The sequence below is a fragment of the Prionailurus viverrinus genome, chromosome A1 (genome assembly GCF_022837055.1).
Source record: "Prionailurus viverrinus isolate Anna chromosome A1, UM_Priviv_1.0, whole genome shotgun sequence".
NCBI classification, from domain to species: Eukaryota; Metazoa; Chordata; class Mammalia; order Carnivora; family Felidae; genus Prionailurus; species Prionailurus viverrinus.
In genome coordinates, this window is record NC_062561.1 from 51,667,713 (window position 1) to 51,685,387 (window position 17,675).

Consider the following 17,675-nt stretch of genomic DNA (forward strand, 5'->3'; position numbering starts at 1 on the left):
AATTTAGTAATTTTGTTAATTCTAAAGCACACTGCATTTTTAAGAAAAGGACTATAAAATGTCAGATAGCAGTCATCTAAGAGCAGATAATAAAGGATAAAAAATAGAAAGAAATCATTATTTTTCCACTTTCCCTTAACTTTATGAAATTTGAAAAGAAATGGGAAAGAAAAAGATACACCATAAAATGTCTTCTTCATTAAAGTTAACAAATAAAAAGAAATAAGATTGACAGTCATTGACAAACAGTACAACTTTCAGCATGTTCTTTCTCCTCAGGCTATATAATGATAGAAGCAAAGTAGAAGAATTAGGTTTGTGCATTTTCCCAGAGACAAAATTCAAATGAGTGGAGGAAACGGGGGAAGTATCCCACCTAATTGATAAGGAAGACCAAATACCTTTGTGCTTGTCCCGTTTATGCTTTAGCTGAGCTGGATGGGATCTGAGTCTGGCTAGAGCCTGTTCTCGATGGTTCATAAAAATAGGACCAGCAAATACAAGGGGGCCTGAGGAGAAACATTTTGTATGTGCATAGAAAAGCTCACAAAATGAAAACACTACAATGAACAAAAATAATTCAAAGTAAAAGTATGGAAATTTATTCTTTACTGTTTTAGACATTATACTTGTCTCCCAATTCCCCCACGTTAACTTCCTCCACCCCCAATAATAACCTATTCACCATTCCACAGACAAGTTTTAACATCTGAAATACAGTTGATAAAGTATAATTTCTATCTTTTATATTCATAAAAGTATCATGTAGCTCCTAAGTCTCAAGTATATAATCAGAAAGTTCAATTAAAATAAATCAAATTATCTTATAAATACTTTTAATATCATATATATTCAAACTTAGTAAACCAAACATTCATTGAAAACAAACATTTCTCCAATTAAAATACAAAACCAACTAATTTTTAAAAGATTAAATTTTAACAGTCTTCAAGATTTAAAATCCACATCAGTTTTCCTACAAAACCAAGAAAAATGTTATCGACTTAATACATTCTGTCATAGAGGTAAGAAATCAAGAAAGCAAAAAACAAAACCAAACCAAAAATTAGTATGATCTGATATGTACATATACACATACGGACACACATTTGTGTGTGCGTGTGTGTGTGCGTGTGTGTGTGCGTGTGTGTGTATAAAATCACTACTTTATGAAGTCAGCATTATAGAAGATATATATAATCTTCTAAAAAGAATAAATCTAACTATATGTGACTTCTTTTAACCACATACACAAAATCAGAAACAAGGATAAGCTGAGCTTCATATTGATGCTGAAGAGGGGAAGCTAACCCAAGTAACATTTTGGAACACTAACAATTCTCTGATAAAGTAATTTCTTTCTGAAGTTCCACTATACATATACAAATGCACATTCATACAGATTATAGTTATTTCCACTTATATCCAAGAAAATAACCAATAGCAAAATTAATTTTAATAAAATTTAAAATTTGTTTTTCCTTATTATCATTTAGCTTGAAAAGAATGGAAAACTTTAAATTATATCTTAAAATTTTAGTTCTTATAGAACTACACATTCTTTGAGTTTGAGCAACATCAAAAATGCCTGCAAATTCCAAAATACTCTACATTTGACCGTTAAGAAGTTACCAGTATATGAAAAAGGAACTGACAGTATATAAGCACTGCATGTTTTTAATTAAAGCCAGTTTTTTCTTGATTCTCTGTATCTCTTCAGCTATAATTATTTTTTCTAGCAACGGAACAATATAAAACTATTGCCCTATTATAAAATTCGACACCAAAGCACCCTTCATCAAATATTAAAAAATGGGTAGGAAAAATAAATTTTAATTATGTCTCAAGATACAGATAAAAATGCAAGCAGCACCAATTCTATGAAAAACCAAGAATAACATATTCTATGATCACTATAGGTAGAAATATGCTAATTTAAAGTTAATAGAAAAATTAAATATTATTTTCTAGTAATGCAGTAGCAATTATTTTCAAGCTAAGATTATACAAATATGAACAAAATGTCTTATTTCTTCAACAAGCATTCATTTTCAATTAATTTACTAAAGCAAAGAATATAAATCACTCTAAAAAGCATTAACACACTTTCCAACTACCCAAATGAATTATAAATATCAAAATAACAGTAATATTAAGTTATATTACCTTTTTTTGAATTCTATGGATATTTGTCTTCCCATAAAAATATTACATCCATAATATTCATAGTTTTTGAGCTTCTCACTAAATTCAATCTTTTTAGAATCTTTTCATATAAAAATTTAGAAGGCTCACGGGCAATCACACCAGAAAGTATACCATTTGAGCTCAATTTAAATCACTGTTTATAATACCAGACTACCAGGTTCTAAAATACTCTTATGTCCCATGGACTAAAATAATTTTTTGTATAACCATAGTTCAGTCATTCACTTATTTGCCATTTTTTAATCTTGAATGTAATAGATACCAGGTATCATGTATCATGAATATCATGACAAAGAGATCTCAGAATTCAGTCCATTAGGGAAGAAAGAAATAAAAACGAAGAATATGTTTGATAAAGGAAATCCATACACATCCTGAAGGATGAAAAGTGATCACTCAACCTGGATGAAAGAATGAGAAAAAGTTTGCCAAGAGGGAAGGAAGAGAGGACATTTCAGGCAAAAGAAACAGGATTTGTAAAAGCATTCAGAGATTAAACAATATTGTACAGTCATTAAAAACACATCTAGCTGAAATGGATGGAATATAGAGTTATGAAGCAGAAAATGGTGGGAAATGAGTTTGGAGATACATATAATAATTAAAGTCTTTTTCTACCATGAAACTTTATTGTAAAGGTGATGAGAACTCCCTGAAATGTTTTCAATTAGTCAACAAAGACAGACTAGTACTGAACAATTTCATGCACCACACTAAGTCCTGGGAACTCTTGGAAAAACAAGATACTATCTCTGCTTTAAGCAGGTAAGAGTTTATGCTCAGCTCAAGAAGAAATTATGACCGTGTGCTATGACAAAATTAAGCACACTGAAGGGGGTAGCCAGCAAACCTTAAGGATGGGCATGCAGGGAGTTTCAGGGTACAAGAAAATTATGCATAAGCTGACACCTAATAAAAGTAGTAGTAGTAGTACTACTACAAAGGTTCATAGATGTGGGGGGGAAATGGGGGTAGGGAACAGAAAAAAGGAGTAAAGAGAGAGGCTTTATACATTTTAATTTAAAAAGGGACTTTCATATAACATTGAAAGATCAGCTAATATTGGATTTAATATGTCAAATCAAGAAAACTTAATAGTTTTAGGGGCTTAAAAATCAATAGCAACCCCAACTCAATTACTCTGAAATTAGACTAACTATAATAGATTTGTTTTTACATTCCAACTTGTAACTATAACAAACTAATTTTTCTTCCTTATCAAAATGGAATCTGTTTTATTCTACAGAAGCTGTGGGGGTTTTGTTAATAATAACCAAAGTTTTGTGATTAGCATCCCAATGTCGTGAGAAAAGCAATCAAGTCAAGGCCAGGTCAAAAAGAATCAAATCCAAAGAAAATACAAGTCCACTAAATAGCCCAACTCCACTAGCATCATCATTATCATTACCATTATCATCATTATCAAAGCCCACTTACTTTGGGCTTAGTCTATGTAAGGTATTTTCATGTATATCATTTAATCTTCATTAACATCCCTACTCAGATATGTACAGTTGTCACCCTCATTTTAAAGGTAAGGAAGTGAAGGTTCAGAGTGATTAAACTCCAGGGTTATCTATCCCCAGCAAAACTTAAGAAGCCAGGATCTGAACCAAAGCCTAACATCAGAATGTATACTCTGAACTGCCATGCTATACAGCCTTGCTAACCACATAACCTGTTATCAAAGTGAAACTCTACTGAGAGTTAAGAGGGCCTGGACAGTCAGCACAAAATGGGACTGCCAGGCAAGCCAGGACATAAGCTCACCCCATCTACAGCTCACAATTTTGAAAGTTTGATGACATTTAGGGGAGAAGAAAGAAGGAAAAATATCCAACATTATTTGAGCTTAGTTTTCCCTACAATAGAGCACTGAGAAGGAATATAAAGATAAGATCACTGACACAACCACCCAGTAGTTCTTCTGATGAATTAGAGTTCTACTTAAAAATTCCATGGACGAAAAAAAAAAAAAAAAAAAAAAAAAAATTCCATGGACGAGCATCTCACCTATAAAGTTAAAATAAGACTCAGAAAATTTAAATTATCAATCAACCCTGTATAAACTAAAAAGCTTTAAAAATTGTCACAAATGTCACTGAAACAAAAGCAAATGAATATACTGGTACCTAAGAATAATACATTTAAGAAAAATATCATCTAAAAGAATAATATAAAAAATATAAAGACAAAGTTCTAAAATAATAAAAATGCAGTAATAACGCTGCTCTTTCAGATTTCAATAGCATATTCCATTATAGAAAACTATGTTATAAACAGCAGCTAAATTACATCAATAGGCCTGAGTCTGAGCCAAGTTTTTTTGTTTTAGTTTTAGTTTTTTTTTTTTTCGTGTTTATTTATTTCTGAGACAGAGACAGAGCCTGAGTGGGGGAGGGGCAAAGAGAGAGGGAGACACAGAATCCGAAGCAGGCTTCAGGCTCCAAGCTGTCAGCACAGAGCCTGACATGGGGCCTGAACTCACGAACCCGCGAGATCATGACCTGAGCTGAAGTCGGATGCTTAACCGACTGAGCCAACCAGGCGCCCCTGAGCCAAGTTTTAATGTAAGAACTAGGTTCTAAAATTCTGATCAACTTTGAAATAACACAAACTTGATAAATAGGATGGGACAGATGAATCAAGTAAAATAATTCATTATAATCTAATCCTGAAGTTCTGAAATTTCAACACAAGTAAAAGACAATTACTAATGAGTATAATTACTAACATCACTAAACTGTTAGTATCTAAAAAGTACTAAGCAAAGGCTAAGGAAAAAAACCCCACAGGTATGTGTGGCAGTTGGAACACTAAAAATTTATTTGGCATTCCTCCTCCTTGTGAAGACAAAACAAGACAAACTATTCTCTGTAGCTCCTTAAGCAGAATGCAGAAATTGTGACCCAGGCCCAGGTATTCTGATGTAGAAGGTCCCTGGAGCAGTTCTCACACTTTAGCACACACAGAATTACCTGGTAAGCTTGTTCAAACAGTTTGCTGGGCTCTGCTCCCTGAATTTCTGATTCAGTAGGTCTGACGTGGGTTTGAGAACAGGCAATTGTAATAAGTGCCCAGTGATGCTGGTCCCTTTGAGACCACTTTGAGAACCACTGCCCTAACATAATGAAAACAGCACAGTACCTGAAAGGGATTGCTCTATCCAATTAAAATAAAAATATTTTTTAAAAAGCAAAGGTAACGTTTAAATGACTTAGAATTAGTCTTTATTATTTTTTTAAGAAACAATGGCCTAAGTTTTAAAACATAACTCTTAGATTATTTAAAAAACACTGTAAAGAACAAAATACAAAATCACCTGTAAACTTACTTTTCAGGAACTAAAACACTACTAACATTTTGGTATTTACCTTTCTAGCTTTTTTCCTATGCAAGTGTGGGTATATTTCTGTGTATATTTTGTTTTCTTATAAAAATTTGTCTTTCCTATAAAATTTCTTATAATGATATGCTGGGAAAGAATATAAAGATAATATAAAAGTATCATATCAACATACTGGTTTTAAATTATTTAATATGGTATATGAATTTTCTAAAATCATTGAATATGAAACTGAAGTTTGACTTTTCATTTTTACTTTTTGAGAGACAGAGAGACCACGGGTGCAGGGGAGGGGAGAGAGAGAGAGGGAGAGAATCTTAAGCAGACTCCACGCTCAGCGCAGAGCCCCATGCAGGACTCCATCTCACGACCATGAGATCATGACCTGAGCTGAAATCAAGAGCTGGACACTCAACTGACTAAGCCACTCAAGTTCCCCTGAAGTCTGACTTTTAAAAAGGGGGTACAAAGTTGAAATTCTTATTTAAAAGTGTTTTTACAAAATAAAATTTCTAAGCATGCTTCTCTCTGCACTGTACTGTGTTAAATGAAACACATGTGGATTGTAACTATATCCTCACTGCATGATTCCATAGTAACCATGGTGACTGTGCAAAGCAAGGACATGAATATGCACAAATTTCAGTAGCATGTAAGGCAATGAATGCCATAATTAAGGTCCATAATGAAGATCCTAAGCCATCAAGAAAAGATATTTACTATATATTGCATTTTAACAGAAATAAAAGAAGATCGTATGTGTAAGAAAAGAGCTCATCCAAAAAATAAAAACAAACTTTTTGTGCACCAATAATCTGAAGAAGTCTTTCTATATACTGAGGACTGCAGATGAAATGGAATTGTCAGAAAAGATACATGAACTGCCTATAACATAAATCTGTGTTTGTAAAATCAAACACAGTAATATAATTCCTGTAAATATCTAAATAATGGAGTTTTTAAACCTTTAAAAGATTAGAATTTATGTTTTTAAGGTCTATGACACATCTTAAAATAAACGGCAGGGGGCACCTGGGTGGCTCAGTTGGTTAAGTGTCTAACTCTTGATTTCGGCTCAGGTCATGATCTCAGGGATTGTGAGTTTGAGCCCCATGTCGGGCTCCGAGATGATAGTGCAGAGCCTGCTTGGGATTCTCTCTCACACTCTCTCTCTCTCTCTGCCTCTCCCCTGCTGGTGCTCTCTCTCTTTCTCTCTCTCAAAATAAATAATAAACTTTAAAAAATAAATAAATGGCAAAAGAACATTCTGCAATCACAAAATTTTGTTGAACTAATGCATAATCAGTGTTCTTTTACTTCTATTATGCAGAGATACACTAGCTAGAGAAAAACAGTTTTACAGAAGGAGAAAATTATCACAATACTTTTGTGTTAATTTGCTATACTTTGGTTGATACAAAGGAAATTGCTGGTTTTTGTAGGTCAAGTCATATGGATTCAAGCTAATATTTCCCAAAAAACACAAAGCAGGTTGTAAAAAGATGCATTGATAATTATCCTTAAACAAACCATATAACTAACATAAGAGAAATTAGCACTCAATTACTAGGTCATAAAGACCTACAACTTAAATTTTACCCTATTTTCTATAAAACATTTAATATGTAATTTCCCAAATATTTATATACTGTAAATAATGCCAGTATATACATTCTCATTAACATAAATTGCTTTGAAAGTAATGATTTTATATAAACACGGCCAAACAGCAAATATTCCTGTGTCAACTAATCTTGTTTATCAGATCAGATATAATGAACAATCTTCAAGTTCCAAGTATGTTTTACAACTTAAGTTTAATAAAAATAAAATTTATACATGTGTGCTATATATATATATATATATATTTTATGACTTTCTCCATTTTACATTAAAAAAAAGTGCCTAGAAAAAAAATCTGTAATGGCGGTTAAATGGATAATTGGTTTTATCTCATGTATCAAATCATGTCATTTCTAATAAGCATTTAAAATACACAATATCAGTAAATATTTCCAGTCAAGATTTTGTCCAGCAGAGGAATAAAATCACAGATCTCTGTAACCATCTGTCTCAATCCTACAAAGAAAAGATTCTACTGAGCAACAACAGCTCTAGTGATATTTATATTTATCTCTGCTTGTTGAATGTATACTAAAATATCTATTATAACCGCAGTGAAATGTATTTTCAGGCTGCGAACTGGTCATAAACAATGAGGAAAAGAGAAACAATAGATCTATCTTTCCAATTAAAACCTGCAAACTCTCCAATTTACCCTTCTTGTTCATAACTAGAAAAGATTTTTTCAAAAAAGACATACATAAGCATAATGATGCACTGGATTGAAAGAAGAATGTTGGGAACATGCTCAAATGATAATGATCATAGACAACTAAGAAAACAGAAACTAAAATACTATTATTAAGTTAATTTGTTGTTCATGGTTAAATAACAACCATGAGTCCAAACTCTGGGTAAAACATCTGTTTTTAAAGTTCATATATTTTTTTTAAAGTTGCCATTGCTAAAGACAGATGGCACAATTCTTAATATGGTTGTCTTACTCTATAAATGCTCTATTGATTAGCACAACTTTAAATACCCTGAATATTTTTTGTACTATTTTCATGAGTTACTATAAACTTTTCAGTGGTCTCAGGATAGGGTAAGAAAATTGATGCAGCTCCATCTTACCTCTTCCTTCCTCTAATCTGTGTCTCCTGATTACACGCTGTCTTTTTTCTTCTTGTCGTAACTGAAGGTGTTCTTCAATGTTAACCCCAGGCACTGGGACAGCTAGATGATTTACCAAACAAAAACAAAACAAAACAAAAAAACACATATAGACAGATACAATAATAATTATGAGAGAACTATGCGAAATTCAAGAAAGTAAAAGCTAACAAAACACCAATGAAAACACAAATTATTTTTACTCGAAGAATCTTAGCAAAAAAGAGGAAAAGAACCTTATCCTTTAATTAATGACGTATTGTCAGTTACCATACAAGCAGTACTGAATAGTTAACTATTAATTTTTTAACATATACTAATATAAATTAATTACTAAACTGATGTATAGTACAAGATATAGGACAAGATGTATAGCACAATCCATCAAATTACCTAACAGAAGATCTAAAGGTATCATTTCTTTCACAGCATCAAGAATTCCTCTTTGTCTTGCCTCCTGACCATCCAACTCTCTTGCACATGCCTTGCAACACCCACACACAGCACAGCCAGATTCTCCGGAACCACAACCACAGATCCTTTAAAAAAAGAAAAAAAGTACCTGAAATCCTTCTACTCTTTCCTTAAAACTCTTTTCTAGAACCATCTTTTCTGCGTTTTTGAAATAAAGTTACTTGAGTCAGCAATGAAATCACTCCTTCAGATCAGGATGTGCCAATTTTAAAGAACTGAATAGGTATAAATAGACGGAATAACAAAAAACAAGATTTAGGGGTGCCAGGGTAGTTCAGCCAGTTAAATGTCTAACTCTTGGTTTCGGCTCAGGTCATCATCTCACGGTTTGTGAGTTCGAGCCCTAGGTCAGGCTTTGTGCTGACAGTATGGAGCCTGCTTGGGATTCTCGCTCTCTCCCTTTCTCTCTGCCTCTCTCCTACTCTCACATGCTCTTTCTCTCTCTCTCTCAAAATAAATAAATAAAGTTAAAAAAAAAAAAAACAAACCCAAGAGTTTATTAAGCTCCTCATGGGTATAACTGGTATCTTCCTACAGAAAATACAAATGGATTCTGCTATCTTCAAAACCACTATTAACAAATATTTTTAAAAGTTATCACAATTAGTAAAGCACCAGCAGTTTACTATTAAATGGTCTGGATGAGTTAGTTGGTTACCAAACAACACTATTCTCCATCAACTAACTTAAGGAATGTGTGGATAGCCATCAATAAGTGAACCCAGCTTGCCAGCTTCATACATTACGTCTCCTTTTCCCTCCCTTCTTTATATGCCATCATCTCTCATTCTCTCCTCTTACTGTGTCCAATTACCTTTGTCTTTTTTGTCTTTTTTCTTATCAGTTGTGAACTAAGTGTATGACATTTGATTACCACACAAGGAAGACTAGAACACTCCCAGAAGTTGGCTACAGGGTCAGTGAACAACTAACTTCTTAGTCACATATTTCATAGATGTAGAAGTCATAGCTTTCATGTTATTTGTTGGACTGGAACTGAAAACCTTTAGACGGCTTCACTAAGCCTGTGGTTATCCAGATTTGTGGTGGTACAAGAGAAAGGATCTACCTGGCAGCAGTTTTGAAAGACACAGCCCTCTGAAACTCCTGGGTTTAAAATGCAAGCAGTACCGACATTTTGGAGGATCACTAACCATTGGAGTAAAAACTGATGAAACAGTATGCCCTACAGAATTGTCTGTGGGAACTGTTTCAAAGATAATGTGGCATTCTAAATTTATTCTAAGATATACAGTCACAATTTTATAATAACTTGAAGTCATTTTTAATGGTGCAGAGTGTCCTGGCATATAGTCCTATAGTGATTTTATTTCATTTATTCATTTCTGCCTCATTAATAAAGAAACTATTGTATTTGGTTAGGTACTGTCTATTTAGGTCTATAAATTATTGGAAACTGATAGTAAATCTCTGGGGAAAAGCACATAAAGAATAATAACTAATTTCAGGAAAGATCAGAGAATTCAGAAATTCATTTATGATACTTATCAACAGCTCATGTTCAGAGATTGGGGACACTTGATTTTAATGGAAATAGCTTGGGAAAGATGCAGGAGGACACATTTCAACTCCAATACTATTTAAAAAAAAATCATAGACTCTTTCTGTATCCAAATTATATTAAAAATAAACAATTAGAGACTTAAATATAGCAAACAGAGCCAAACATATAGCTTTGTAGAAGAAACAGTATTCTTTGATAGAGAGCCAAAATGTTCTTACATATGCTGAGAATGCCAAAAAAAATTTATAGTTAAAAAATCATAATCATTACAACAGCCTAAAATAAAGGCTTGTTATATGTGATTTATTTTCCTATGTTAGGCCAAGTACAAATCTAGAAATACACTCATAGTAGATGCAGACATTATGTGGGAGGAAGTATCTGACTACTTAAAGAGGTATCAGAGAGGGAGGTCAGAGATGCAGGGGTGGCTGTCCCAGCTCTGGGCTTTTCTTCACAAGATCCCCCGCCCCCACTTCCCGAAGTCTGCTAATTATCATAACTAATCTGATCTTACAAAGATCAGGTCTATCATAATACAAAGATCTATCATAATTAATTTCCTTACAAAGAATGCCCCATTATGTTATATTGGTAACAAAAATAGGACCCAAAATTCTAGGGAAAAATTGCATTCTGATTCTGCCAAATTCGCATACATATTAACTTTAAAATAATGATAATATAGGATTCTGGGGGGAAAAAAAGATCCAAAAAGAGTATAAGGGGATAAATACAAATGGGTGTAATGTAACTTAAGAAGTGACAGTTCCTAGAACACCCAAAATTGCGAACATAAATTTAATTTAAATGAAAATTATATGTCTCTAATTGAATATTTTACATGATATTTGATACTTCTATCCAGAAAACATTCATGTTCAACAAAAATGAAAAGATATATGGTATTAAAGCAGTCTTAGAAAAAGAATACAAATTAAGGCACAGCCCAAGCCTTGAAGAAACTTTTGACTTGTTTTAAATAATGGTTTAAATGAATCGAATGAAAGAAAGAAAAGCAACGTAAATGACACTGAATTAGAAACTATCATAATAGAAAACAAATACTAGAATTACACGTACATGCCAATACGCCCTCAAGAAACAACACAGAACAATTCTGAAAAGAAATGTGTTCTGCACATTTTCTACTCATAGTTTACTTTTTGAGTATGAATCATTTTCTTACCCTCCAGGGACTCTGTCTGGACGCCCACTACTGACACAACTGGCTCCATAACCTGTACAGTCTCCGCAGACAGTGCACACCATGCACTGTTCCAGCTTCCATTTATGCATGCCTGGAGGGCACATCATGGACTTCTCATCTTTCTCATCTAGTTCTTCTTCCAGGTCTTCATCCATTGCTGTTGCCATATTTTCAACGCCAAACCCTACATGACAGATCAATTTGTAACCTTTATGTAGATTATTCTCATGTCTTAAAAAACACACATCACATACACTAATCCAAATGAATATACAAAAGAATGCTCAAACAGAAAGTAACAAAAATATAATTTAATTTAGGGACCACAAATAAATGCTCTCCTCATTTCCTTTTTGCAAAAAGAGGGAAGGCAGGAACCCCTCTTAGCCGTTACTTTATGCCAATCACACTTTTAACTTTTGCTGATTTTAGTCCCTCCTTTCCATCTTCACTGCCAACACTGTCCTTCAACAGACCACAGAAAGTCTCCCAACTATGCTCTAAGCCATGTGTCCCTCCGCTCTAGAATATCCTTCCACAACTGGTAATCAGCTTCTTAAAACATATACTTGACCCTATGATTTCACAATTTATAAACCTCCAATGTTTTTCCACGGTCTTTAAAAGAACAAAACTCTTCAGCAAGATACAGTTAGTCACAACATGGCCCTTGAATTTTCTGTAACCTCATTTCTTCCATGCAAACTACATTCTGTCTGAACCTAAATTCCCTCTGCTTTCTAAACATACTATGTCCTTTCACATGCTCAGGGCCTTTGCTCATTCCTGCTCCATCTGTATCTCTCTACCTCATTTACCAGATGCCTCGCTCTACCTCATCTACCAGAGAAACTCCTCTTCAGCATTCAATAAAACTTAGCCCGGAAGTCATCTGCCATGAAAGGACTTACTACTTTTTGCAGGGAGTTAGTCACTATTTCCTCAAAGCCTGTTTATGCCTCAATTACAACTTACAGAATTGTGTTATAATTCACTCAACTGTAAAAAAATTGTTTTTAATGTTTATTTATTTTTGAGAGAGATAGAGCGCAAGCAGGGGAAAGAGCAGAGAGAGAGGCAGACAGAATCCGAAGCAGGCTCCAGGCTCTAAGCTGTCAGCACAGAGCCCAATACGGGGCTTGAACTCACAAACCATGAGATCATGACCTGAGAGGAAGTCGGACCCTAAACCGAATGAGCCACTCAGGGGCCCCTTGTTCAACTTTTTAAAGATCGGACATCTACTCCGGATGACCCAAGTGTTCCTTTATGAGAGTCAGCAAACTTTTTTGTAAAGGGCCACGCTGCAAAAAATTTAGGCTTTGTAGGCTACACAAGTCTCTGTCATGTTTTTTTTTTTTTTTTTTAAATAACTCCTTATAAATGTAAAATCCATTCTTAGCTTGAAGAGTCACACAGAAATAAGCCACTGAGCAGACACAGCATCAGGTTATGGTTTGCAGACCTCTGCTCTAGGCAGTGAGGACTCTGATAATGAACTATTATAATCTAGCGAGAAAGACAGACTTTTTATCAAAATACCATACAAGAAAACTGTAAATATACAACTGTGATAGAATTATGAAGAAACAAATAGTGTTACAAGAGATTGTAATAAAAGAGTAAATTTATGGGAATAAAGTATTTTTATGTTTGTTTTTCCTATTAGACTTAGATCATCAAAGACGAGGTTATGCCTTACTCATTTTATCTCTTATTCTTAGTCAACCTTACTCTCTTATCACTTGTAACAGACTCAGTATAGGTCTGTCTAATCGAGAAGTAAACTCGTAGAATATACAGCCTCTTTTAATCTCTGCCACTTCTAATCTATATACAGGCTAGGAAATTTAATAGCCAAGTACTGGACAACTACTTATAGAGTTAGAATAAAGCAACTCTGAAGGCTTGAGTGCCTGTTTTTAATAATCATGATAGCTAAAATATACTAAGCACTTACTTGCATTTGGGTCTACTTGCATTTGGGTTTACGTACTCATTTAATCATCCCAACAATGCTATAACTATTATCCCCAAATTAATCTCTAAATCCAAAGCATCCCAATCATAATACCAAGTAGAAAAACTGATTCTAATTCATATTAAAAGTAAAGGCCCCCAACATGACTATATAAAGAAAAAATTTATATAGAAAAGCAATGAAAAACTTATCACCAAAATTTAGAAATTATATACAACAAAAGAAACCTAAAATAAATGCAAAGGTTAAGCCAGTTAGTCAAAGATATGTGCAACACATGCAATATAATATATAAAAAATTCCCACAAATCAATAAGAAGGCAAGTAAAATGAGAAGTTTGAAGAGATGGTCTAACACTACTAACAATCAGGAAAAGCAAATTAAAAAAAAAAAAAAAACAAGGGACCCAGCCACTCCACTCATAGTTATATGCCTAAAAGCATACAAATTTCACCAACATTCACTAGAATGTTCATAGAAACCTTATTCATAAAAACCAAAACTAGAAACCACCCAAATGTCCATTAATATGAAAAAAGATTCCAAAACTGTGGTATACATTCACACAACTGATTACAACAATGAAAATGAACAATCTATAAATGCTTGTAACAATATAAATGAATCTCATAAACAAAGTTGAGTGAAAAGAAACTAGACACAAAAGTTCATGTGACATAATTCTATTTATATAAAATACAAAAGTATGCAAAACTAAATTAAGCCGTTATCTAGAGAGGTAGATGGTGACTGGAGAGGAACATAAAGCGGGATTCCTTGGGTGCTGGTAATATACTATTTCTTGATTAAGGTGCCGATTACATGAATGTGTTCAGTTTGTGATAATTCATCAAGATCCTCACTTATGTGTATTTTGATGCATGTATGTTTTACTTCAATATAACAAATAAAAAAAAAAAAAATGAAATACAATGTCATAGTCATCAAACTGACAAAAATCAGAATGTTAATACTACCTCTAGGAGTGATGTGGAAAATCACAGTATAAATTGATACAACCTCTTTTAAGAAAAATCTAGCAAAGCTGAAATCTACAACACCAGAAATTACACTTGAGAAATCTCAGATGTTTGCCAGGAGACATGAATAAAAGAGGTTTTGAAATTATTGATAAGAATGAAAAATTAGAAATAAACACATCTATCAGCAGGAGAATGGATAAACTGTGGCATGTTAGTGGTATGGTTTATTACACAGCACTTAACATGAATCATTTAGATGTATATGTACCAACATGGACAGAGTACACAATGGTGAGACTAAATAAATAAACCTCCTAATTTGCAGAAAAATATACTTATAAAAGTATCTTACATATAAAACATGAGTATGTAACACATTTTACATGTAAAATATATAAGAACAAGTAAAAGTACAGAAATATGACAGGATCAAAGTTATGATTGTGGTTGGTCTGGAGAAAGAGGGAGTATAATAATAAATCTTGGAAGGAGAATACAGGACACTTATCTATAACTTTCTTACTGAAAAATAAGGCATGGTGCTAGATACACAATTTTTTCATATTATAATCTTATTTTCTGTACTTTTCCTTTCTTTTAAAAAAAGATACATAAAAACCCTTTATGTTCCCTATGACTATATAATCTGTATTCATTTTATGTATTACACTACTAGTCTGCTTTCTAATTCATTACTTACTAGCAGAGTAGGTATGATTTTTTACAAAGTAAAAAAAGCCTTTAACAATTTTATTTTGGTTATTATAAATTTTACAGTAATACTCTAAAACATAGGTGTAATTATATGCCAAATTTTCATAAAAGTTTCAGAATAACAGGGAAATAATTTTTTTTAGTTCAAAACTTTTATAAAACATAATCTGAAAATATATTTATATTACACATAGAAAACTAAACTGTTTCTCTCCTTTCTGCCTAGTAGGTATTATCCAAAACTATGGTTCAGTATTTCACCAAGAAGAAAAATATTTCCATTTTGGAGTAATCCATTTCATTCCTTTCTTTTGTTCTTCCTTCCTTTTAAAAATCAATGTGCTCTAACAGACTTACTCTTTTTATTTTTTTTTTTAAATTTTTTTTTTTTTAACGTTTTATTTATTTTTGGGACAGAGAGAGACAGAGCATGAAAGGGGGAGGGGCAGAGAGAGAGGGAGACACAGAATCTGAAACAGGCTCCAGGCTCTGAGCCATCAGCCCAGAGCCCGACGCGGGGCTCGAACTCACGGACCACGAGATCGTGACCTGGCTGAAGTCGGACGCTTAACCGACTGCGCCACCCAGGCGCCCCCAGACTTACTCTTTTTAAAAACAAAAGCATTTTAAGAACACGCATATATGAATATGGTAAAAAAAAAAACAGTGGCCTCTTGATATTCAGATGAGTCTGCTATCAAGAAGGTCCCAAACCTGTTTATGTTAATTCATACAAATATTAACCCTCAAATATTAATCCTCAAACTCTTTTGTACTTTGAACACAGTTCAACACTTGGTTCTGATAATATGTATTTATTTCCTATTCTTCAGCCCACACCAAATTAAAAACAGAAAACCAGCAATTGGAATGAAGGGTACAGGATAGCACTGATAGCAGCTGGAAGTAAACACTGAGAGCAAGAATGAAGTAGACATAAACCATTACCAACACCAAAAAACTACAAGCATGACAAAGGATAAACTCTTCTTCCTGTCAATACCCTTTGTGTTAGGGAAAAGCATATGGTGAATAAGGTGCATCTACAATTCAGCTGTTGGTAAAGGGTCAAATATTCTTAAGATCATTTTCAGTTGTCAGGAACTGATTAAATTGCAGGTAGCATGTGCTCTTAAATAGGAAGATGATATTTGCCAGATAGACTGCTGCCAAATATGGCTAAAACTGAAAATGTGTAGGGATGCCTGGGTGGCTCAGTGGGTTGAGAGTCCAACTCTTGATTTTGGCTCAGGTAATGATATAGCCCTGCTTGGGTTTGAGCCCTGCATCAGGCTCTGCTGATGGAGCCTGCTTGGGATTCTCCCTCTCCCTCTCTCTGCCCTTTCCATGCTTTCTCTCTCAAAATAAGTAAACTTAAAAAAAAAAACAACTAAACTAAAAATGTGTGGTATAAAAGAAACTAATAATGAAGAGTTTGAAAAATGCGCTTTTCTAGAATAGTCACCCAAAATGCTAAATCAAAGAGGTGCTATTACATTTTATATAAAATTAAGAAAAATAGGGGAGCCTGGCTGGCTCAGTTGGAAGAGCATATGACTCTTGATCTCAGGGTCATGAGCACAAGCCCCATGTTGGGTGCAGAGATTACTTGTATTACATACATACACATATATAAAGAGACAAACAAACAAACTTAAAAAGAAAGAAAAACATTCAAGTTCATTTGCTCAAAAATTAAAAGTCTAAAGTATACTCGATTGTTTCAGTGATATAATACCAAATAAATAAGAAATTCAGTGGTTTTCCTAATTTATAAGTATGAAATTAAAGAGCCACTTGTTTCGAAGAGTAAGATTCTTTACCACACTGTTCTGAAAACCTAATGAAAAGAGGGCACAAAGTTAATATCCACATGTCCAACACCTACCTTTCCCCCCCTGGTTCATGGCACCAGTGTCTCGTCCACACTGTCCTTTATTATTTACACCAAATGTCCAAACTTCTCCATTCTTCATTAAAACACAAGTATGGGCTTTGCCCATAGCTACCTGAATTACAAAATGACCCTTCAAATCTGTTACCAAACCTGTAGGAAAGATACAAATTTGGTAAGAAACAACAATAAAACCTTTCTGAGTCTAGTAAATCATCAGTATTGTAAAAGGACCACCTCAATACAGAATTTTTTATTTCTGGGATAAAATAACCCACAAAAATGAGAAATACATGGCCAAAAGACTGGCCAGGTATCAGCAAATTAATTTTGTAGGTTTGTAAGGAAGTTTCAAAATCTTAACACATTATCATCCAGACTTCAGACAAATGCTTCTCCTGAATGTTTCCTCTAAATGTCAACACTTCTCAACAACCCTCAGAAGGGTCACTAGTTCTGAAACTTTCCTGGTCCAAGAACAAAGGAGCTTATAAATCATGTACTTAACCTGCTTTGACTTGCCTCAGCAAAACAAAATAAAATACTTGCTGGGGAATACTGAAATAACACTGTTTCTGTAGAAACCTGTGAGATGATCCAAAG

At 33.6% G+C, this 17,675-nt stretch overlaps 1 protein-coding gene across 10 annotated transcripts in view; it reads right to left on the reverse strand.

The window, feature by feature from the left end:
- Nucleotides 1–17,675, reverse strand: part of MYCBP2 (MYC binding protein 2) — a 286,982-nt gene that overhangs the window by 192,254 nt on the left and 77,053 nt on the right. For 9 of the 10 annotated variants that reach the window (XM_047853618.1, XM_047853590.1, XM_047853610.1 and 6 more), the window contains exons 14-18: nt 17,067–17,225; nt 11,479–11,683; nt 8,684–8,829; nt 8,252–8,353; nt 402–509 (exon numbers count right to left, since the gene is read on the reverse strand). In XM_047853618.1, the coding sequence (XP_047709574.1) occupies nt 402–509; nt 8,252–8,353; nt 8,684–8,829; nt 11,479–11,683; nt 17,067–17,225 (720 nt within the window). The remainder of the gene's footprint in view (nt 1–401; nt 510–8,251; nt 8,354–8,683; nt 8,830–11,478; nt 11,684–17,066; nt 17,226–17,675) is intronic. The other variant, XM_047853582.1, reaches the window with a different exon arrangement.